At 43.7% G+C, this 23,672-nt stretch overlaps 2 protein-coding genes and 1 long non-coding RNA gene across 4 annotated transcripts in view; 2 read left to right on the top strand and 1 right to left on the bottom strand.

Annotated features, from left to right (window-relative positions):
- Positions 1 to 23,672, top strand: part of LOC107395712 (protein FAM171B) — a 43,934-nt gene that overhangs the window by 14,321 nt on the left and 5,941 nt on the right. Inside the window, exons 2-4 of one of the 2 annotated variants that reach the window (XM_015975150.3) lie at positions 9,088 to 9,321; positions 16,362 to 16,454; positions 16,539 to 16,685. In XM_015975150.3, coding sequence (XP_015830636.1) covers positions 9,088 to 9,321; positions 16,362 to 16,454; positions 16,539 to 16,685 — 474 coding nt within the window. The remainder of the gene's footprint in view (positions 1 to 9,087; positions 9,322 to 16,361; positions 16,455 to 16,538; positions 16,686 to 23,672) is intronic. The other variant, XM_054738425.2, reaches the window with a different exon arrangement.
- Positions 17,682 to 18,746, top strand: LOC129161887 (uncharacterized). The gene is made up of 3 exons (XR_008561963.2): positions 17,682 to 17,823; positions 18,524 to 18,585; positions 18,673 to 18,746. It is a non-coding gene; the product is annotated as an uncharacterized lncRNA (long non-coding RNA).
- LOC107395713 (spectrin alpha chain, non-erythrocytic 1-like) lies at positions 19,161 to 23,438 on the bottom strand. Its single transcript, XM_070543885.1, has 8 exons — positions 23,262 to 23,438; positions 20,796 to 20,918; positions 20,508 to 20,725; positions 19,992 to 20,084; positions 19,777 to 19,881; positions 19,672 to 19,704; positions 19,564 to 19,599; positions 19,161 to 19,356 (listed from the first exon to the last, which is right to left on the bottom strand). Exons 4-8 carry the CDS (start codon positions 20,055 to 20,057, stop codon positions 19,279 to 19,281), a joined length of 318 nt encoding a protein of 105 aa, XP_070399986.1. The 5' UTR covers positions 20,058 to 20,084; positions 20,508 to 20,725; positions 20,796 to 20,918; positions 23,262 to 23,438; the 3' UTR covers positions 19,161 to 19,278.

Raw genomic sequence — 23,672 nt, 5'->3', positions numbered from 1 at the left:
TTCCAGAATGTCTATCTGAAATGTGCTAGAATGTCCTGTTGTGGAGATACGATCTAAACCAATCCAGAGCTGACCCTTTGATCCCAACCCATCGTTCCAGGCGATCCACTAGAATCGCGTGGTCAACTGTGTCGAAGGCTGCTGTCAGGTCTAACAACAGAAGCACCACAGATGTTCCCTGATCTAGTGATAGATAGATGTCATTTAGGACCCTCAGTAGAGCAGACTCTGTGCTATGGCCAGACCTGAACCCTGATTGGAAAACCTCAAACAGATCAGAGTCAGCTAAATGTGAGACCAGCTGCTGATAAACGACTTTCTCAAGCAGTTTAGATGTAAAGGGCAGGGTAGAGATAGGCTTGTAATTTTCGATCACAGAGACATCAGCACCAGGTTTCTTCAGGGTCGGCCGAACAACTGCTGCTTTCAAAGCAGCTGGGACCACACCTGTGCTGAGGCTCCCATTGATAATCTGACCAAGTGAAGGGCCAAGGCACGGAAAGGCAGCCTTCCAGAGACGAGGCGGCAGAACGTCAAGTGGAGAGCCAGATGGCTTCTGCCTCGCAACAAGCTTACTCAGCTCAGAATATGAAACAGTATTGAGGGAGCTCAGGGTGGGTGGTGATGGAGGAACTGGAACAGGGTCAACAGAGTTACCAGAAATAGCTGCTCTAATGCCTGACACTTTATCTACAAAGAATCTGTGAAAAGCTTCAGAGTTTCCAGCAGCTGTAGGAGACATGGAGCTGGGCTCCTGATACACCAGAACAGAGTTTAGTGTTTTGTAGAGAATCTTAGGATTATTGGAGTTTGTCTCAATGATGTCTGCAAAATAGGCCGTTCTAGCAGCCCTCACAGCATCCTGATAAGCAACCAGAGATGCTCTGAACAACTCACGCGAGACCTGTAGGCCATCCTTTTTCCACTTTCTCTCAGAGGATCTACACGCCCGCCTGCAAGCCCGTGTGACATCAGAGAGCCATGGCTCCCTCCTAGGCCGAGACTTGCACAGTTTGAGAGGTGCAACCACGTCCAGGACCTGATTACAAAGTACATCAAAGTGTTGTGAATAGTGATCAACGTTAGATGGATCAGGGTTAAAGGTCTCTAACCTTACAGACATACAGTCCACAAACTTTGAAATAGTTTCTGCATCCAGGGCTCTGAACCTAGTAGCTGGAGCTTCACACACAGGGACAGGACATGGCAACGTAACATCACAGAGTATTGGAGAGTGGTCAGAGAACACAGGACGCAAAGTCACAAGGTTCATGACACGGAGACCAAAAGAGAGAACCAGGTCCAGGGTGTGACCCCTGGCATGAGTTGGGGATGATACCCATTGAGTTAGATTGAATGAATCTAGCAAATTAAAAAAACCTTTAGCAAGCACATTGTCAGGACAGCAGATATGGATGTTAAAATCACCAAAAAATAGGACATAATCATATTTTAGGATGCAGTCTGCCACAAGATCACAGAAATCATTAAGGAAGTTAGAGTCAGTCTTTGGAGGGCGATAAATCAGCACAACGAGCAGGCGGGGGGAGATGCACAGTTCAAATAAGCACAGTTCAACGGAAGAAAACGACATGGTGGGTGTAAGCTATTTACAAGGAAAGCTGGATTTAAAAACAACAACCAGCCCTCCACCTCTGCCCCGTGATCTGGGGATGTTAAAACAGGAGCAGCCAGGTGGTACCAGCTCCAGCAGTGTGCTCGAGTCACCGAACGGGATCCAGGACTCACAGATGCAGAGAAAACCCAAGTCATGCTGAATAAAAAAGTCACGAAGAATAAAAGTTTTGTTCAGCACAGACCTGGCATTGACCAGACCAAACCGGGTCTGCGGTGGGGCTGCAGCACCGAGATCGCGCACGAGCACAGTCTCCTCTGTGCCCGTAACAGAGCGCAGATTCTCCCACCAAACCCCAGTCTGGCAAGATCTTCGAGCCGATCGGCCGTGGCGCGGTGCCAAGTTCCCTGGGCAGGGCGCCACGTAATCCAGGAGGCATCTCGGAACCACCGGGTCAGATGCTGGGCCGAATCGGGCCAGCTGCTTGTTCAGGGATCCAGGCTGACGTCTCACGCGCCGGCTACCTCTCTTTCCCCGTCTTCTCCGATGCTTCCTTCTCGAGCTGGGGTGGACAGAGGGCCGACACATCACGGCTTGGGGGGAGAGAGCAAACGGGCAGTCCAACCAGCAGCACTAGCCGTGAGGTTCAGAGCTCGCACAGCCCGGTTCCCAGCGCGCGCTGCCGGCTACATCAACGGAAGGACGAAGCCCGCTGACGTCGTTAGGTCCGTTTTAGGGCTGGGACTTTAACGCGTTATTATGATTAATTAGAAAAAAACTACACGTTAAAAAAATTTCACGCATTTAATTGCAGCTTGCATTTCGAGCACGGCGGAACCTTTGTCATTGCACGACTTCCTCGTAGACAGAATATCACTGACACACACAACAATGCACAGTGCTAATGGCTACTAACGGAATAAAAACGGAAAGAAGATGCCTTGCTTGGACTGATGCTGGATTTAGGAAACACGTCCGCCTCTTTTCTTAACTTGGAAAAAGAATCTTCCAGACAACAACGGAGTCCGTGTCACGGACATTTTTCAGACATCTTCTCTGCTGCGGCTGTCCGGTGGCACCGGATACTTTACAAAAGTTGCGGTAAGCTATATTTTTAACATTTACGTAACATCTGTGCAGCGCTGAAAGCACCAGACAGAATAATTCTGTGCCCTAACAGTAGTTTATGAAAGTAGTCAGACAAACGAGAGGCACCTGGCTGCTGCTGGGAGAACGTTCCGTGTTCTCACTACTCTGTAAACAATCACAGACAACGTGTCTTAAAGTTGAAAACAGAAGTTTAAGTTAAAACAGAAACACTCTGAAACTTTTCTGATGATTTTCTAAACAATTCTGTCGGGAAATTCTATGTTTCTGAGACGAGTCTCTGTCTAAACATCACATGCATTACTATCATTAAGCAACGAGGTGTGTTGAAGCTGTCATCAGCTAAGGGGTGGATGCTTAAGTGCATCAGGGGCAGCGAGGAACGAGGAAGTTGTGATCAGGCTGGAGATCACACCAGATTCGCTGCAGCAGGCGTGAATCTGCAGGTCTGCAGCACCCCTTCTTAACGTGACATCAGGACTTCCCGTAAGGAAGGTCCGCTCACCTGTTCGTCAGATCATTATTTCCTCGCCATGATCTTTTATCTTCCCATCATCCTCCAGTCATCCAACTGGAACCAGTTAATGTTCCTGATCATTCTCAGAATATGCCATGCCTGCTCTGGTGTTAAAAGTTAGTACACTTAAGTCCTAGATCATATTTGTGCCTGTTCTACTGTCATTTTGAAGGATTAATATATATGTGTGTGTGTTTTTACTACATTATGAGTAGAAATGCTAATAAAAACTCCCAATTATACAAACAAGTGAAACTGGAAAAATTTGAATCTGGTTCAAAGTCAAATTCATTTCAGTCATTCAACTAGACAGAGAGACTATTTAAAGGCTCAGGAACCCTTTGCAGGTGTTTTCTATTTGTAATTATAAATTTTAGTTGATTTGGGTTTTGTTTCATATCACACAGTGACATTTGAATAATTAAAATGCATTTTTTTATTAAAAGCTTTAGTTTACAGTAATAACCATGTCTAATGTTTGATTCTCTGTCTCATAATTTTAATTAAAAGTTTTACTTTGAGAGCACATTTTCCTGAACGATTAAAATGCGATTAATTTAGATTAATTAATTACAAAGCCTGTAATTAATTAGATTAAAAATTTGAATCAAGTCCCAGCCCTATTTTAAATATTCAGCTGAAAAAGAGGCGAACTGAAGAAAACCTAGGGAAAACTGAAGAAACGTGAGCAACAGTGAAGCAATCACAGCGAGATCCGTTACTGTCTGTGTGTGTGCGTGGATGAGCCGGACGGACTGTGCTCCCGGCCGGCTAGAGAGTTTTTTGTGTAGGGAGGGGCGGGCGCTCTATGTGACTGGCCAATCACGGAGCGTGAAGACAGTCAATTACCCAATGAGGATTTTCCTTCAGCACGATTACAGATATTTCCGAGGTTTACTCGTCTCATGCTCGTATTCGTCTAAAATACTTTATCCGTACCGGATACTCGGCTCATCCCTAGTTTTTAGGTACTGTTTGACCATTCAACATCTGGTCAAAATGGAGACACGAGAGTGCATGTGTTCCCTTTAATCTGTCTGCCCTCATCCCACCAGCTGAAGCTCAGAGCCTCTCTGCAGCTCTGAACACATGATAACATATTGTCAACAATGATGTTCTCTCCTCAAGGCCCAAGCTTCCCTTATCGTCCTACAGGATTCTTCATGCCTCTGAATAAGGAACACTCGCAGCTTGGATTAGTTGCTAAATCAAAGAATGATTTCTTAAATTAAATATGAACTTTTAAAACTTATAAGTTAGATAACCATTAAACAAACGTCTGTTTATTGCTACTTATAATAATTATAATATAATTATTAATGAAATGCTTTCATTAATCTGTGCTTGAGTGATTGAAGTTTGAAATGAATGTTATGTTATGATTACATTGATTGATATATGTTTCAGCATGTTTATATGACAAGGTCATCTTCATTTGCACTCACACAAGGACAAAGTAAAGTTAAGTCAAGCGCGTGACACATAGATAGCCCGTTACCCCAGATCAGAGCATCCGGTATCAAGGAAGGCGTGTTTCTGAGGTTGTCTTGGTAATATTCCTCAACTTGTCAACCTCTGGTTTGCTACATAAATCATAACATGAGAACATTAAAACCGGAACACTCTGGTGATTCATCAGTTCTTGAGAAAGCTTCAGACTGGCCATCTGAAGCAAAACCTCTCTAACCCATCAAAGCTTTTGACACGTCGTCAAAATCTTTTTGCACCTGCAAAGCTGATACAGCAAACATTTCCTGCAGAAAAAGCTGATATTGTTCCGACTCCTTAAGAGTCCCAGACGCGCGGTTCCATCCATCTGTCATGACCCGAGACATCTCTGGACTGAAGAGTCGGTGCCACGGTATTCTACAATCCTCAGTGCCAGAGGTCATCCGACCTCTCTGACCTTCGGATCCATGAAGAGGGTCTCTGAGAACGGGTGAAGTAGACACACTGATAGCTTCTGATGCCTTTTGATAGTAATTGTAGCGTAGATAATCTACTGTGCTAGTCACTAAGCATAGCGGGTTAAAGTGCACACATTGAGTGATGTGTCAGTTTGATCATGACCACTCTTCAGACCAAAGTCTGGATGTTCCGAAAAGCTCGGAAAAGTCCAGGTAATTTCACCGGAAAAAGGTGCTATTTCAGTTGATCAGGCTGTCTAGCGATTAGCTTTGTGCTAACGTGTAGAGAGAGAAACGAGTTTCTCTGACTCAGGAGTGACACAATGTATACAGACAAGGTGACGAATAAACGTATAAACACACACTCACTTACGTTTTTTAGCAATTAGGATGTGATTTGAAACACTTCTTACAGACTCGGCTGATTTTTACCGTCGTAGTACCGGAAGTTTATGCCGGAAGCCGGTGTTACAGTAAAAAGCTTCCGTCCCGGAAGTTCCGGAGGACGAAAATGAAAGAGACACAGCTCCCCGTTTTACAAATTATTGAAGATGAAACACAAAATAGCGTGTTTTGATCTGAATAAGACTGGTTGGCCCGCCATTTTATGTAGCATAGTTTATCTACACAACTAGGATTTAACGCTGTTTGCTATGCAGCTTTGCTAAATCCTGAGAGAGATCAAACAATTTGGCTTATATTTACATAGATATCCATGGATATTTACATAATCGATAGAAGTTCATGCACCAACTGGCTTGGTCTATATTTAATCCAAAGATTAATATTTAATTTAAGAGATTTAAATTAATAGCAAAAGTTTATTTATTAAATCAGAAGATTTAAAGAAATCTTTGCTCGTTCAATAACCAAATATACACCACTCTGTGTTTAAATTCAAAGAAGAGTCAGGTTTAAAAAGTTAAGAATTTATTACTAACAATTTAAAGATGACAATTTAAAAAACAATTCATAAATGACACTTTATAAAACTTTGATATTAAAACTTGGTATTAAAGCAACCTGTGTCTGGATGAAAACTAAAATGAAATGTGTGTGTTTGGATGTGTGAATGTAGTCTAAGAAGGTTTCTATCAGAGAGAGAAAACACGTTCTGGGTGGAAGAGTTGTTTTGCAGCTGAGCTAAACTGAACTATAAATACTTAGATGGTGTTTAGAGTGTTTAAAGTGTAAAACTGCCCTAAAATTCTTTTTTGAGGCCTCATAAAGTTTATTGACTGAATTTCTAGATGCAGCCAAGTGGCGGAAGTTCTTTTGTTCAAGAAGCTTTAGAAGTTCAGACCACTCTGCTTGTTATGGGTGTTTCTGTTATGTTGACCTCATCAGACCTGGAATCAGTTTGAAGATGTTAGGATTAAGATCTGCTGTTCCAAGTCCCAGGCCATGGTCCTCAACGAGGAAAGACTGGATAGCCAACTCTGTGTTGGGATGTGCCTCTGCTTCAGGTGAAGGAGTTGGAGTATCTCATTGAAAACCTGTTGGAGGTCCATGTTTTGACCCTCACTGATGGCATTGTCTTTTGAGTGATGATGACAGAAAAAAATGAGATTATGAATGCACGAGTCTGAAACTAGTGTAGCTCAGAGCCAGTCATGGTGGTCCAGACATTTAGCCTTTAAATCTGGACAAACTGTTACAGAAGCAAAATGCTCTGCCTGTTGGTCTCGTCACGCTCCATTAGAGCCTCAGCAGACCTGAGGCCTCATTTATCAAGCTTGCTTACGCACAAAATGAGGTCAGAAAACTACGTAAACAACTTTCCATGCAAACTTTGGGATTTATGAAAGAAAACTTAGCGGAAAAATGTGCGTAACTTTAAGTTGACTAAGGACCTGGCTTACGCACATTTTGGACATGGAGCGCACCTGCAGTGCTGCTACTGAGAAGGATAAAATATGAAATCCTGCAGCATTATCACTTGTACCGCTTCGTTTTCACACAGAAAAAGACCCCCCACATGCACACACACACACACACACACTCACACATACATGCGCACACACACACACACACACACACACACACACACACACAGCCTGAGGCGCAGAATACGGAATGCAGAATATCAGCAGGTGGACAGATTGAGACAGAATGTCATGCGTCTGTGACAATGTAAGCGTCCTGTCACTGTGACCCGATTGATCATGCACCCTGGCTACTTGGACAAGGGAGATCTCCATTTGCATGACTTACACCTGGGAGTCTGGGGTTAGAATCCCGATTGGACCTTTTTTTTATTCGCTACAGATCTCTCTGAATAATTCACAACATTGATGGCTTTAGCAACTCTGTGCCACTCCATGGATTTTCTCCTATTTGTTTTGCAAAAGCACTTCCTTTCCTTTCTCCACCTCACCCACAGGTACCTGAATTTCTGCTTCTGTGACATCGCGCTTCCTTGATCTGCCTTGATCTACGGTCGCCATGTCATTGGCGGAGCGCTGCAACAGCTGGCTTATGTATATGCATGAGATCCACAAGGCACTTTGCATTGACTATTCATGGCAGTAAGTGGGCGTGGTGAGGGTGGGGTGTGACTAAAAAGCAGCTGAGACCCTTTCTAGATAGTTTCTGATTTATGAAGCGGAGATTGCGTGCAGCTGTGCGTACTCCATGTTTGATAGATCACAAACCTACTTGGCGTAAGTAATTTTTTTTGCTCAGCTCAAGTACGGTTTTAGTAAGGATTCTACGCAATGTTTGATAAATGAGACCCCTGACCAGTCTTGTGCTATGCCAATCAGAACGCTCAGCGATTGGTTTAGTGGGCAGGATGTTACTGCCGCTGACTGGAACAACTGAGCTGGTGTACAGCTTTGGCATGGATGTAACTTATTTTTACTGAAATGAGGTAAACTGTTAGGTTGTTTATATTTTAACAAAGTCTAGGGATTAGACATTGTAAAAAGTAGTTTAAATATTGCATCCTGGACTATTTGGACTCAGGCTTTCCTTTGAGTCAAAAGCACAGCTACTTAAGTCCGTTATTCAGAAAAAGGATGCATTTGCATCTTCCCTAACAGCGTATGACAGACTGTCCCGTTGACTGACTCACAGATGTCAGTACGTCATGTTGTTCCTTGTCAAATAGCATGTGGAGACAGTTTGAGAGACAACCATAGATCCCGCCCCTCCGTGGGTTGTGGCCAGACTATATATTCACATATATTGGATGGCTGGCCAGACTACCAGACGTCTGGAGTTTCAGGTGTGTCCCACTGGGAGGAGCCAAACTCAGGACTCACTGGTAAGATTATTTTTCCCAGTTGGCAAGGAAACCTCTGGAAATCCCTCAGGATGAGCTGAAGGAGGGGAAAAGGATCATTTGTTGCTTTAGTACAGCTCTCATAGCAGCTTTTTCTGCTTTAAACTTTGAGCTGATGTGACTGAAACTGTATGTGTGGAACTGAATCAGCTGAGTGTGAATAAGAATATTGCTGATTCCAGCTTGAGCCTTCAGTGACCATGCCATCCCTCCCTCATGGCTTAGTTCACTCAGGCGAACTGTGATAGATTACCGAGCTTCCTTTCATTGTTATGCAACACCTCGCCGATGCAAAGACTGCTGTCATGAGCTCATTACTGACCACTGGTGCGCAGTGTGAGTGGCTAATGAGATTTTACATAATCATTGTTGGGCCCTCAGAGGGATTCTGAACATATGTAATGATTATGAAATCATTTACTGGAAAGAGGTTCCTGCAGCATCCTTATCTTTGGAATTCACGCTGACCCCTTTCTGATCCGCTGTGATTAATTGACTGATATCCTCGAGGGATTCCACGCTTTACTTTTCCTGTTGTGTCATTTCTAAGGTCCTATCAGGATAAAATTGGAAAGAAGTTTATTCTCACACTGCATAAAGGCAGAAACGCTGACCTGCAAACCTTAACATGCATTGTTTTCTTGCTAGATGTAACTATGTTGTGAGGTTTAAATATTTTGAATTTTCTTTTTAGGGTCAACATTTAATCTGCGGGTTCAGGTGGCGGACATGCTGAGTGGCCTGCCCTTGAGCCAGGCGCTGGTGGAGCTTTTCATAAACCACACCATGAACTCCTCAGCTGTGAGCGCAGAAGATGGCGGGGCTTGGCTCCGTGCACCGTACCCCTCAAGGCTGCCTCTCACTGTGGCAGCCAGCAGGGCGGGTTACATTTCCACTCTGATGTCCTGCAAAGCCAACAGAACACCAAGTAAGTTTGGTAATGGTGTGTGCAGATTGTGCAACCAAATTAGGAGATTTCAGCCTAAGTAGGCCCGAGCAGCGAAGGCACTGCAAAGGCCTCTTGTTTTTGCTCTGTTAATAATTATTCTTCCGCCAAGTAAATTGGCTTTTTGGAGGCCTTAACATACCCAAAAACTCGGGAGTTTTTGAACACATGTCAGGTGTGGTGTAAAATGTTGTATTTTAAAGGTCCCAAAAAAAATCACTAAGCAAATGGCTGAATAGCACTCCCTACAATGTGACAAATACCCCCCTCCATATACTGTAGTTTATCGTACAGTTATGAAATTTTGTACACTTGTAGTACTTAACAGTCCGCATAGAAACGCCTCTTGCAACCATGGTCAACATCGAAAAGGAAGTCGGCCATTTTGGGTTGAAGTGGCGATTTTTATCCGTTTTGGCCGTTTTTAGGGTCCGCTTCTGATTGAGTTACTCGATCAATTTTTGCACAATCATCTTGAAATTTGTGGGAAATTGCTCAGAAGGGATGGGCGATCAAATAGAAAAAATAAAACTGACTTTTCGCATATGCTGAGGGGGCGGGGCCAGGCCTCAAAGTTCGACTACTTGCCAAAAAAAATCAAATGGCTATAACTTCATAACCGAATGGAAGATAGTTACAGAAATTTCTGTGGTCATTCGTCATCCACTCAGAAACCAAATTGAATGGTCAGATTCTTCTTCCAGCTCTTGGAGAGTACAGACGCTTTTTTCCTCCTCTCCTTCATATCTTATCCCCAAGGCTCTTTGTCTGTCTTTGGGTGTACGGCGCTTCTGCATTTTTTCTGGAAACTGGAAATTATTAAATATGGTCCTGGTCAGTTGGTCTCTCAACGTGACTGACAAAATGTTTTCAACGATGAGAATGGTAGAAGGGGCTCCCCAATGCCCCTCTGGGACAGAGCCAGCTGGGCATATCATGGGCTCCTGGAAACAGTGGAACCTGATCTGTCTCTCTCAACTGTCTGTAGAGGATTCTGAAGACGTCTGGATATTTGTGGTGTTGGTGTCAGGTTTCTTGCTTTTTGGCCTGAGTGGTTACCTGGATTACCAGAAAATTAATTAGCTTTCAAGGAATTTTGGCTCAATCCTGGAGCTCAGGGATGGATTACACCGCGCTGTGAACGCACAAACTCATATAATTGTCGAGATGAGTCGTAAGCTTGGAACTTTGGCTGAGATTTAGACTCTGGCACAGAAGGTGGATTCGATCGAGGAGAAAGTTGACATATCAGCACGGATTGGCATTGGCGGTTCTAGGGGCGGGGCCACAGGGGCACTGGCCCCTGCTGAAATATGATTGGCCCCTGTAGTGCCCCTGTCCTGTCACTTATCTGTCCTTTGTGCGGTGATGAGATTATAGGTGGATGCAATTCCGAGTCCAAACACTAGTGGCCGTGTGGCGCTAAGGAGCAAAATAGTGTGTGAAATCCAACAGAAGAAGATTTGAAAGATTCCAAGAAGGGAGAACTTTTCAACCGACATCGGATCTGATGAGAGTCCACGTTATGAGGAGTTTGTTGGTAAGTCACGAATCACTGTTTACTCACAGTTGCCATGTAAGTCAAGTCTGACAATAAGTCCAATGGAAAGCAATGCCGACATTAGTTAAAGGTAATGTTAAAAAGGGCTTGTGAAAAAACGTTAGCCCTTGCTAATCCATGTACTTCTTTTGTAATCTGCATTTCGTGTGTTAATAGTTGGCACTGTCTGATAGAGAACATGAAAAGAAAGGGTCAGATACAGGCGGGAATTCTGCAGTTTTTTCCCAAGAGAGTGAGTGTGTCAGCTGGTGAAAACGAGCATGGAGAAATCAGAGAGAGAGCAGCAGGAGGCAGTAGACCAGAGGCTGGAACAGGGCAAGGGACCTCCATTCCCCCTTTATCAGGTCAGAAAGAATATAATCTTTATTGTGCAACAGTCATGTCAGATAAACACGAGAGACAGCCTCTTGTAGGACATACCATGCTGGGAAATCAGCGTACGTGTAATATAAACGCGCCGTGGCGGCATGGTGTTGCGGGAATTTTGTGGCATTCGTGCTGCCACGGTTGATACTAATATCACCGCAACGCCGGACTTGTGAATGCATATTACAACTTGGCGCAACAGAAGGGGGTATCATGATCACGTGGGCAGTTACTGCCGAGCTCCGGCCGGCAACTATATTGAAAATGAAAGTAAACATGGGCCGTAAGTTTGGCTTTTCTAAACAGAATCAGCTGAGATGATGGCCGGGGAGCCTCTCCGTAAGAGTTGAAGCTCAGATCACCAGAGACTGCACGGGGACAGACACCTTCTGGAGCGGCTTGTTAAAAAAGCTTAATGAGTGTGGCTTTGATCGCAATAAAAAGCAAGTTATGTCCAAGATAAACTGAAGTCCGTGGCAGCGCAGAGACCGCCCCCAAGCTCCCTTTTCACCGCCATCGCATAATCTTTTGTAAAAAGATCATGATTGCACCACATTATCCAGCAGGACGGACTGACCACTTATAAACGACCTAATGCTGCCTATTGTGTTCTGCTTATAATTGAGGATAACCTTTTCCCATTTTATCTTGGAGCTGATCCAGTTAATGTGGAGTCATTTTCTTGCACAGAAAATTTGCATTGAGCTTTTAATATTTATCAGTAATAATTGGGTCAGTTATTCCAAGCACCAAAAATAAAGGATTATTGTTTAAATTGATAGAAGTTGTTAATCGTGACAAATCATTAGTGGCAAAGTTGCTTCCCTTTAGTAAATGATTTTACGTTTCTCAAAGCATCTTTCCATTCATCATCAGTAATGTTGCAGTTAAGTTTCCTTTCCCACAATTCCTTCAAGGTTTCCCTAAATTGTGACATTTTGATGTATTGTAAAATGTGTGGGAAAAGTCCTTGTTTGAAACACTGAATTTTCTAATTGGTTGATTAAGTAAGGTCAGGGTTAAGTTTTCCAAAGAGATTTTGTGTTTTGGATATTCCTTTGTTAGTCCAACTTTTCCTGCCATTATTCTAGGTAAAAATAAAAAAAATCACCATTATCTCAAATTTGTTAAATGATGTTATCTTGTACTAATGGCACATATGTTTACTGAATTCTTCCGCTTCATGATGATGTGGTTTACTATAACATTAACATAATGGATTTAAATTGTATTGGTTTCTTTGTCTACATCTACCACATCTCATCTTTATAGTCCAATCTTTCAAGTCTTCAATTTCAAATAAATAAAAATGTGGTCTCATAGAAAACAAAGTTTTGGCTGGATTTAGCTGGAGTTTGACATATATTTGTATTTTAGCTGCAAACTGGGACAAGACTCTCTCCAATTCAGACAACCAGAGTGAAGTTAATGACTCAACCTTCCATCCTGCTGGGCCACCAGAGTCACCAATCAATGCTAATCCTGCAGGATCAAATGGTAAACATTGATCTTTGAAAGTAATAAATGCTTGTGTATGTATTTGGCTTATGTTAGATAATTTCTCATTTGCTGTTTTCAGACATCTTCCAGTGTGATGCACAGAATCCTGCGCAGACATCAGAACGGTGTTCTGTTCCAGTAGGACCTGGTGGTGTGCTTCTCATTTTGTAAAGGCTCTTTAAATTTAATTGAATTTTGCAGTCAGTCACTTGCAGATTCTGAATGCCATGAATGTTAAAGGTTGAGAGATATAAGCAACTGACTCAGACTTATTTAATTGACTTCCCACCAGACATTTCCCAGTCAAGAGCAGAGGGTCCTGTGATATTCTTCTGGTGTTTTTTCCACACACAAACATATTTTAACCTGATATTTGTGGCTTTGCAAAATAAATTGAATGCTAAAATTTCTCAAATGCTGTGTGTGGTTGTATTTTGTCAATGTACAGTAAAAATTGATGTACAATTGCATTGATGTTTTTCAACATGGTGTTGGGGTAAACTGTATCTACCATACAAAACTGGGAATAGTATGCAAGTATGTTGGACTGTACGTGGCCCCTCTATAAATATTGTGGCCCCTTGATGGCCCCACCCTCAGAAAAATCCTAGATCCGCCACTGCGGATTGGGATAGATTAATTACGGCATTATTGGATTTAGAGGGGTTGGAGACCAACGAAAATTTAAGACAGAGAGGAAATTATCTCTGTCTGGCCCCAAAACAAGTTCTTATCTGAATCTGGTGCCCTTGAGCCTGTGAGGCTGAAGTGAGTACTCCCCCTCAGAAGAAATGTGGAATGCTGCTGTTGCCATGGCAACTCTGTCTCCCTATCCCAGCCTGGGCGGGACTGCAACCGGTGAAGGCTGTCGAATCGTTTCCAGGAGTCACTGTGCTTTCTAAACCCAACTACCTCCCTCCCCTGTCCAAACGGAGGTGACGAGTGCTGCTTATCGCGGCTGCATGCACTGGTGTGTGGAGAGTCCCAATCTTACCTCCCAAACTAGTGGACCTCCCTCCCTGTGGAGGGTAACTCTGAAGGGCCTTTTTTTCCTCCACCTGACTCAATCCTCATATAAACCCGTCTGATCTCTATTAATTAAGGTAGCACAACTCGGATTGCGAATGACCACAGTCACCAGTTCTTGTCATGTGTCTATGCATGTATGTATGTCTGATCTCAGAATTGTGTGTACTGAAACTCTAATTTTCCTCTGGCATTAATAAAGTATCTTTGAATTGAATTGAATTGGATGATGAAATCACACAAGCCCAGCCCCCTCAAGACCAAAAATTTCAAGTTTTACTGTGATAGGTCCCAAATCGCCCCATTTTACTTAACACAAATTTGTAGCTGGTAACTCAAGGCAAGTGGGGGTTGCTTGGCGTCACTTTGTGGGAGTTTTCAAAAGAGGGTGGGGCTGTGGCCATACGTTTGCCTCCCATTGCGTCATATCTGAAGATATCGCCACGAAACTTCTGGTGAATGATCCTAGTCCGGCCCCACAAAAAATCTGATGTGAAAATCTGATGGGCCTGGCCTATTTTCTTAAATAGCGCCCCCTAGGACCTTGAAAACTGTAAGCCCCAAGCCATGCTTTGACTGAGGATTACAAAATTTGGTACACTAATGTAGTGTCTCTGGACCTACAAAAACGTCTCTTGGAGCCAAGCAAAAAGTCGCACAGGAGGTCGGCCATTTTGGTCCAAGTACTCGATTAAGTGGTTTTTGCACACGTCGTTTGGAGAATGATGCCCCGTCGCCCTTTTCACCGATCACCTTCAAACTTCTGCTATATACTCTTAAGACATGGGGGGGGGGGGGGGATTCAACAGTCGGATTTTAAATAAGTGTAAAGGTGTGGGCGTGGCTAAGCCTCAAACTTTGAGCTTTCGCCATTACATTACTTGATGTAAAATTTCCCATGTGCATGATCAGATCTATATCAAACTTTGTCCGTGTGATCACTGACCCCATCTCAAGACAAGAACAATGTGGATAGCTGACATCACCTAAGCCCCGCCCCCTGACAACAGCAAGTCTATTGTTTTATGGTGAAATGCCTATAATTGTCCCCTCTAATTTAGTGAACATGACACTAAGGTCATGCACTGTCTTTATGATGCTGTAATGACCATTCAGTTCAGATAGCTTTTCAGAAAGGGAGGGGCTTTGATGCCACAGCGGATTCTGGCATGACGCCGTGACCTTATGTTTGACTGTAACTTCCACAAACATCCTCCGATCTGCACGAGACCGAACATGGCAATCAACAATCATGCCCTTTATCCAATGAGGCACAAACGGTTGGTGAACGTTGTATAATATCACCACAGCGCCCCCTGCATACCTTCAAAACTGTAATAACTCCTACAGACGAAGTCGCAACTGCACCAAACTTGCCATGTGTCATCACACAAAGAAACCCAACACAATCCTGTGGTCATTGGTTGATATTGCTTTAGCTCTGCCCCCTGACAGATATTAGGCCCTGAATAACACATGCATAATGCAATTCACACCAAACTACACACAAATTATTGTTGTTAACCTACAAACTGCTCCATGGGATATTTTCCTAAATTTGGGACAGCATCCCCTAGATACAATAAAACCTTTGTAACTTCTACAAAAAAACTCCTAACTACATCAAACATGGTGGGAGTCATCACGAAACTGTAATCAACACATGTATGTGCTCACTCATTCAAATCACTTTAACTCCGCCCACTTACAGCCTTTTGTCTCTCGATGATGTTTTATTGTTGCCAAATTAACAGAAAACCGTCTTTGATGACCAACGATGACCTCTATGTGATTTAGTTGTAAGTGCTCACAGCACCCCCTAGATATGTTCAAACTTTATTAACTTCTAAAGACTAAGTCAGAATGGCATTAAACTTGGCATTAAACTTGGCTTGTGTTATCACGTGACTGCATCAAACACATTGATGTGGTTGTTGGTTCAAATCCCTTTAGCTCAGCCCCTTTCGGCTCTCTGGCTCTAGAAAGCACATGCAACATCTGATTGATGCCTAACTACCACAAAACCATCTTTATCAATCAAAGCCTCAATGGGATTTTTCTGTAATTCGTCAGAGCACCCCCTATATAACTTTAACCGTCAATAACTTCAAAAAACGTGGTCAGAATAGCATTAAACTTGGTCTGTGTCATCACACCACCAGTGTGGTTGGTAAATATAGAGTATCCCCTAGTGGTGAGATGTGTAATTTATTGGTGGGCTCAGAGGAGATGCTGAGTCAGGGTGAGGTGCAGACGAGGAGACCGTTCGTGATTTCTGGTGTCGGGGTGGTTAACGTTTCTGTTTCGCGGACGTGCCCGGGTGCACCGGGCTGCCGGCCAGGCCGGACCGGCGCTGAGCTGCGATGGCCGAACGACGCTGCTTGCAGCTTTAATTTCATATTACTTCTGATGTCAACGTATCAATAAAGTAATCACAAAAACTTGTGTTGGACTTGTGCAGTAATATTCTCTTCTTTCAAAGTTCTAAACATGTTTGAATCTCCAGAATCAAAATACCACACTGCCATCTAGTGGAGAAAAACAAATCTGTACTTTCTGATTTCTGCAGTATTTTCCTCGCTGACTGTGTGGCTGCTCAGGATGACCCAAGGGAACATCTGGCTCTTTGAGGACTCGGTCCTGATCACTAGGAAAACTCCTGGTACGCTTTACTTTATCATCAAGGCGTTTACTTAAAGAAAATGGAACGTTACATAATCCTTTTGGGTGTTTGTTCTGTTTGAAGGTGGATTTTCCCAGCCTGTTGTGAGATTCCCTCAGCGCCTCCTGAACCTGAGCCACAGCAGGAACGCCACCTCACTGAAAGTCTACGTGACGGTTCCCAAACAGGACGAGTCTCTCAACACTCCAGGTGTCCAGATCTCCAAATCAGGTTTGGGATTTAGGTTGCATTAATGATTCATTTACTTATTTAAAAATGACCTTTTGCAAACATTCTGGGGTGAAATTAGTGATAGATAATTCTAGCATAATATCTAAACTCTCAGCAACCATTAAAATAACTTTTAATTATGACTTTCTATTGTAATTAACACTTGTAGGAGTTTTCCCAGACCAACTTTCACAACTGGGGGGGGAAAAAGTAAAAAATTTTAATAATTTTTGCCAATAAAGTTTAACTTTTGATTAAAACATCCCTGTATGCTCCCATTGATCTGTTGAATTTATCCATCTATCAATTTTCATCTACTTATCCGGGGAGGGGTCGCGGGGGCAGCAGTATAAGGAGAGAGGCACAGACTTCCCTCTTCCCAGCCACTTGGGCTAGCTTCTCCGGGGGAATCCCAAGGCATTCCCTGGCCAGCTGGGAGACATAGTCCCTCCATGGTGTCCTGGGTCTTTCTGTTTGGACGTGCCTGGAAAACCTCTCCAGGGAGTCACCCAGGAGGCATCCTAACTAAATGCCCGAGCCACCTCAACAGGTTCCTTCAATGTGGAGGAGCAGCGGCTCTACTCCGAGCCTCTCCCGGATGACCGAGCTTCTCACCCTAGGGGAGCTTCTCTCTAGGGGAGAGTCCAGCCACTCTGCGGAGAAAACTCATTTGGACCGCTTGTATCCGTGATCTCGTTCTTTCAGTCACTACCCAAAGCTCGTGAACATAGATCATAGACTGTACATATACTGGACAATTCGATTCCATAGGCTTCAATTTCACGTTATCTGTCCATAATGGGAGGTGTCCACCACCGCCATTTTGACCGTGTCACAGGTTCCGTCCAGCCCAGACAATTCCATAAAAGGGAAGAGAGGAGGCGCTGAGGGTGTGGCTGTAAGGCTGGGCTCGAGTGACGACACCCAGGTGAACTAGCTACGAGCTAACCTGAAGCTAACCCTGGCTAACCCAAAGCTAAAGCGGAGGTGGGAGCTGAGCTAACGGATGTAGCCACCTAGCTTCAACCCAACCGGAGCTAACTGGAACACCCATCGACCTGAACCTTACACGGAGTTTAGGTGGAGGTTTTCTGCGCCTGTTCGTGAGAAGTACCTGTATTAAAAAAGTTTTAAATCGGTAAGTTTATAATTTATTTCCGTAATGAAAACATTTTGCTTTGAGCAAGTTTTCAGTAGTTTTTTTTGGCGCTATCACTCCTGAGTCGCACCAGCCATTAAATGTATCATGAAGAAGAGAAAATATATTTAAGTCGTATTTTGGGGGGACATTTTATTATCTTTCTTACAAAATCTGAGACCAAGCGTTTCACATTGCAACACAAGCACCGGTAACCATAACAGAATTTACAGCCAGCAGAGGAGAGGATGGCGGTGTTTCAAACCCTCCCGGCCGGCGTGTAGAGCTCATTCCTGGGCTGGAGCCGGCCCTCAGCACCCCGCCACAGGCTCTAACAGATGCTGGCGGTGTTTCATATATTTCCAAAACGTAATACTTGTTTGTATCTTGTACAGCCAACTAGCCTTTATTCTGGACTCAGTACAATTTACCAAAAGTAAAGAGACATTATACAGATGAAGTAAGCACAAGATAACTTACTGGAAGACACAGAGTTATCATCAGAACCAGAACAAGAGAGCCTGATAACAGTCATGTGAAAATAACAGTTAAAAAGTATGTATGTATAATAGAAATAAAAATATATTAGAATTAGTGTAACTCACTGTGATCCAAACAAATCAGCCATAGCTGATGAGTAAATATGACATGAGGTCTGGGAGTTTTTAAGTTTCATTCTTTTATTACATTTTTTTCTTAGATCTATTAAAAGGTCACCATGGCAGCCTGTGTGTCTCCAACATCAGCTACACAACGCAGCGTGTAAGTTCCAAGTACTTGTCTTGACCACTTCATGAATGGTTTTGTACTTTAAACAGCTAGGCCAAACCTGTTATTTTTTCTCCATAGCCATTTGGATCATTGGAGACAGCTGAGTGAGGCGTGGTGCCCAGAGAGCTGCAGAGACAACCTTGGCCTCCCTGACGTCTGTGTCTCTTGGTTTGGTTGGGGCGGACCATCGACATACATACATGTGCCGACACTTTGCGCCCTGTTTTATAAAATGTAGTGTTAAAAATAAATGTTTTTGCTCAATTACTGGAATTTCTTTGGTTAAGACAAAAGTGAGGAATAATCATTTACAAGTTATTTGTACAACAGGCCCATTTTAAATCCCAACAGTTTCTTAGCAGACAATAGAAATGTGTTCTTTACTAACTTTACTTGGTTTGAAAATCTTACTAAAATAAACTTGAGTGCCGTATTGCAAAACCCAATCATACTTGTTATGTAAACATTAGCTTTGTAGATATTTTTTACAGATATATATTTGTGTGCAACAAAAACCAAACTTAAATAATTTGTCATTCTTTATTGAAAAACAACAAAATACAGTTATACAGAAGTGTGGGAAAATGATATTGTGAAAGTATTGCACTATAAATGAAGTGAGATGAGATGAAGGTGGACGCCAGCGGGCTGGACGCCGGACGAAGAAACCTGGAGACGGATCGCTCAGACAGGAAGGGAAGAGCTTCCTCTTACCTTGATGGAATTAAAGTTAGCCGTCGTCTGAACGCCCAACCGTACGGTCTGAGGTCAAAGGTCACAGGAAACACACACCAGTCAGCAGTCATACAGATGCATAAGATAACTGTAGCCATGGCAACCAGCTGACATGTCCCCACTTTCACCAGCACCTGGTGCCTGCCGGGTCACCTGAATTCCTGTGTGATGTCAGCACGGTCGGCCGTGACTGCTGCCATCAGAGGTGACCTCTGATCAGCTGAATGAACTCACCTTCCAGGGTGACGCCGTGTTAGAGTCGGCTTCATCCTGTAAACAAACAAATGAGTGGTAACATAAACACCACGTCTGGTTCTGGTGGAGGCGGAGGACAACACGCACCTTTCCAGGAGCAGAACCCAGATGTTCTTGTTGCTACAAACAGAGACGAGCAGAGTTAAACCAGGAAGTGAGAGGGACCAGCTGCTGCAGACAGGTGACGCTCACCTGAGCCTGAACCATAGGAGCCTCCTCAGCCATCAGACCTTCTGACTCCAGTTCAGATGCCACCTTGTTGATGTCCCTCAGGCGGGACTCGTTGGCCTTCAGGTCCTGCAGGACAAAAGCACCTGCTGATCACCTTGTTGCTGTCGGGTTAACAGGTCTGGTGTTAGAACGTGGTGGATAAGAATGTTCTGACGGGCCGAGGGTTCTGAACTCACCCTGCAGGACTGGGCCTGCTCCTTCAGGGCCTGGATGCTGCTGCCGTAAGCCGACAGGTCCGACATCAGGGCCTCGTGCTTCTTCAGGAGAGCCTGTGGAGCAGAACATCAGAACCTTCAGCTCGTCTGACACAAGTGGAGCTTTCTCGCAGCGATGGTCCAATCGGATCCGCCACCGTAAAACAAACCCTGCTCAGTTCACCGCAGACGTAGCTCTGCGGGTGTTTAGTGGAAAAGCGTGAGCCTTCTGCCGGCTGCCACGTGTCATGGCTGCTCTGCAGCGGGAACACACATCACAGCTTGTAAACCGTTTGAAATAAGAGCGACGGGAACACGTTTGTCATCACTTCCTGTGCGAGGCCAGCACTTCTACCCCTAACCCATGAGACGCTTAAACGAGCAACGACGTCTGGTAGACAACCGAAGGAAATGCCAAATACAGAAACACTAATTATGAAGGACTGGAAAGAGGGCAAAGAAAAGCGATTGGAGTTTCTCAGGAAGGGACTTCCATACCTCGGCCAAGTCCTCGTCTTTCCCTTAGTCTGGACTTCCAACGATGGGCTCCTTCTCCCTCATCCAGGACTCGGCCTCATTAGCATCCGCAAAGTACTGCTGGGCCTGCAGAGAGTCCTCCAGGTCCTGCCTCCTCTGGGACGCCTTGGCCTTCAGCGTGTCCCAACGTCCATGAAGCTCCCACAGTTTAGTCTTCACTTCCTCACCAGCGAAGTGACCTGGACCCAAAAAAAGTGAGCCAGAACCTGCAGACACCTCAGAAACATGTCAGGACCAGACCTGCTCTACCTTCTTCCACCATGGTCTCTCCTTTCTGGGTGACAGCCTTGATGCGAGGTTCATGACCTGTGATCTCAGCCTGCAGAGCCTGGTGCTTCTTCAGCAGGTTCTGGACACCAATCAGGTCCTTCCCTGAGGACACATGTTAGAGTTCAGCATTATGCAGTAGACAGACCAGTTTAACCCAGGGGTTTCTTTCTTCTACAATCTGCTCTTTAACTGTATTATTTCCTGCTATTTCAGCTGTTAACTTTATTTTCTCTCTAAGTGTTTTTCTCCCCAGAAGAAGCTACAATGATGTTCTGCTGAGCTGTGGTGGCCTCATGGAGGGGGCCATCGGCTAGCACACTGCTGCTAACCACTTAAACATTCTCCCTCTCCTGATAATAACATTTTACTTTCTTTGATGTTGGATGTGCTACTACTAGTTTACCCGTTTAATTATAGATTCACTAGGATAAATACAATAAAGTTTATCTCTTGCCAAATAGAATATTTACTGTGGCGAGCCCGTGAAGAGGTGTAGGAGAATGCGACAAATTTGTCTGTTAAAAAGTCTGTTATGTACAAAAACACAATATCATCACACTATTTTGGACCGATACATGACGGTCAGGTCCGGCTTGGGGAGAAAATATGACACGTCTTTCAGGATGGACTTCATCTTTGGTAGCTGGCGAAGCCGGGAAAAGCAGGATCTAACCACCTGGCTAATGTGGGAGTCCATCCGCATCTCTGGGTCCAAAACCACCCCCAGGTTAGTGATGGTTGGCTTCACTAAGCTGCAAAAACAGGGTTGCAGGACAGGACTAACTGCAGTGGGAGAGGGAGGAACAAATATTCCAGTTATAAATATTAAAAATTTGAACAAATAAATATTTGTTAAAAGGAAGAAACTGATGATGACTTTAAGATTAGAGGAATGTTCTAGAACGGGTCTGGAACCAACGATGGCCCTTTGGATCAAATTTGGATTAAAAAAATAGCTCATGATTTTATTTATGGATGGAATAAAAATACAGGTTGTAAGCATCTTCTCAGTATCTTCATGTTGCACGACTTTCCACAGCAGAAGGACACAAAAACTGCCAGAATTATGATTAGAAAGATTTACGTTTTAATCTCAGAATCCCAACTTTTCCCAGAATCTTCACATTATTCTATGAATTCAGAGAAAATATACATTTTTCAGAGGTCTCGCTCCCCTGTTGTGGATATTTCTCAAAATTCAACCATTTTTTCTTTTCAAAAGCTTTAGTAAGAGTTTGGACTCTAAACAAGTTTTACTTTGCAGACTGCTTGTCTAAACCTTCATCAGATCTGCTCATAATAAAACATTTGGGTTATATTTAATGCCCAGGAAGATGCTCTTCCTGGGCATTAAGTTATCAAAAACAGATAAAATTATTTTTTACCATAATTTTAACTGCTATCAGCTGATAAAAATAATAAAAAACAGCCTGATCATTAAAGGGGTGTAAGTGAAACCGCGCGGATCACACAAACCATCATGCTGTCTATATGACTTTGAAAATATATAGTTTAATTACAGTTTGATTTATTTGACATCTGTATAATGTTTATTATTTTGTTTTTTCCCCCTAAATGCCTAACGTTTCAGTTTAACATGAATATTAGTCATTCATCACAATACATAAAGTTACACATTTTAAATTTTAATAGGGGAAGACTGCAGGAGGGAGCGGTAAAATACAGAAATCCCCAGCAAAAACAAGAAACTTTACGAGTCTGATGAAACCCGCTGGAGTTCCTTCAGCAGGCCTGGTGGCAGCTACAACGGCCCAGTGGCTGTGCTTGGTCAATGTTATCGAGCTCAGTCCGGCTCGGCCGTGAACGAGCCGAGGCGACATCCTGCTCTGCTTAAGAAGAAGTGTTATTTTCCGCTTCAGAAGAAGCGTCCGTGTTTTACGCTTTCTCAGAGACATGTCACGTTGCTAAGTTGTTAGCGCCGCGCGCTAACACGTCAATAGTGCAGCATAGCCTGCTGGAGGGTTCAGATGAAAACACCCTACCACTCAGGCTGCTTACACGTCGATATTAAGTTGTCGCTGTTGCGCTCACGCCGTAATACAGTATTAGATGCGGTTAAAGTCAGACATGAAAAACTCCACGAGCGGTCAGACCGCGCAGCAGCTAGGCGCAGCAAGTAGGCGCCGGATCGGTCAGGCTGCCCGGCCTGACCGCTGGGGATTACCGGATGGAAGAATGGACACAGAAGTCTCCCTCTTAGCGCTCCATCATATTTCAACCCATTTTTATCTTAAATGCACTGGGTTTTACCCTATTACCCATCTAAATATGCCCTATTAATTATTTTACCGTATTTTACATTTAAATTTCATGGTTAAACAGTACATGCTACATGTTAAACTGATAGTTAGCTAGCTACTTCGGTAAACTCAGCTAGTTTAAAGGTGGCAGTGACATAAAATACGAATATAGATTTTAACTTACCGAAAAAAATGAAGTGGAGACTCCTTGGACGCTCTATTAGTGCAATTAATACCACTGCAAGTCATTTTGTCCAACAATTGCACCAATAATATCCAAAGAAGAATACACAAACACAGAGACTCAAAATGCCGGAGCAGTTTCCAAGCCAGACCGAGGCTGTACTGAGGCCTTTCCACGGAGCTAGCTATGTGGTCACGTGGGTCTGAGGCGGCGGTCACGTCTGTCGGATGCTCATTAATTATACAGAATTTTAGGCTTTCAATACACTTAAAGTGCATGTCAAGTGTGCCTCAGAGTCTTACCCCACCCACGTATCAATTTTGAAAACTGCAACATTAGTAGGCGTTGCCTGGAGGACCGAGAGGGCGGAGCCGTGGCAGTGACGAAGAGACGGCTAACTAGACGAAGCTA

Source organism: Nothobranchius furzeri, chromosome 14, assembly GCF_043380555.1.
Source record: "Nothobranchius furzeri strain GRZ-AD chromosome 14, NfurGRZ-RIMD1, whole genome shotgun sequence".
NCBI classification, from domain to species: Eukaryota; Metazoa; Chordata; class Actinopteri; order Cyprinodontiformes; family Nothobranchiidae; genus Nothobranchius; species Nothobranchius furzeri.
Note: the sequence above shows the minus strand (reverse complement) of the source record. Positions and strands in the feature narration are given on the sequence as shown.

Excerpts from the sequence above, each read along its gene's own strand:
- LOC107395713 (XM_070543885.1), bottom strand. The coding sequence starts at position 20,057 with ATGTCGGACCTGTCGGCTTACGGCAGCAGCATCCAGGCCCTGAAGGAG. Across the intron at positions 19,882-19,991 it reads AGCAGGCCCAGTCCTGCAGG|GACCTGAAGGCCAACGAGTC; the intron begins GTGAGTTCAGAA and ends TTTGTCCTGCAG. Across the intron at positions 19,705-19,776 it reads CTCCTATGGTTCAGGCTCAG|CAACAAGAACATCTGGGTTC; the intron begins GTGAGCGTCACC and ends CTCTGTTTGTAG.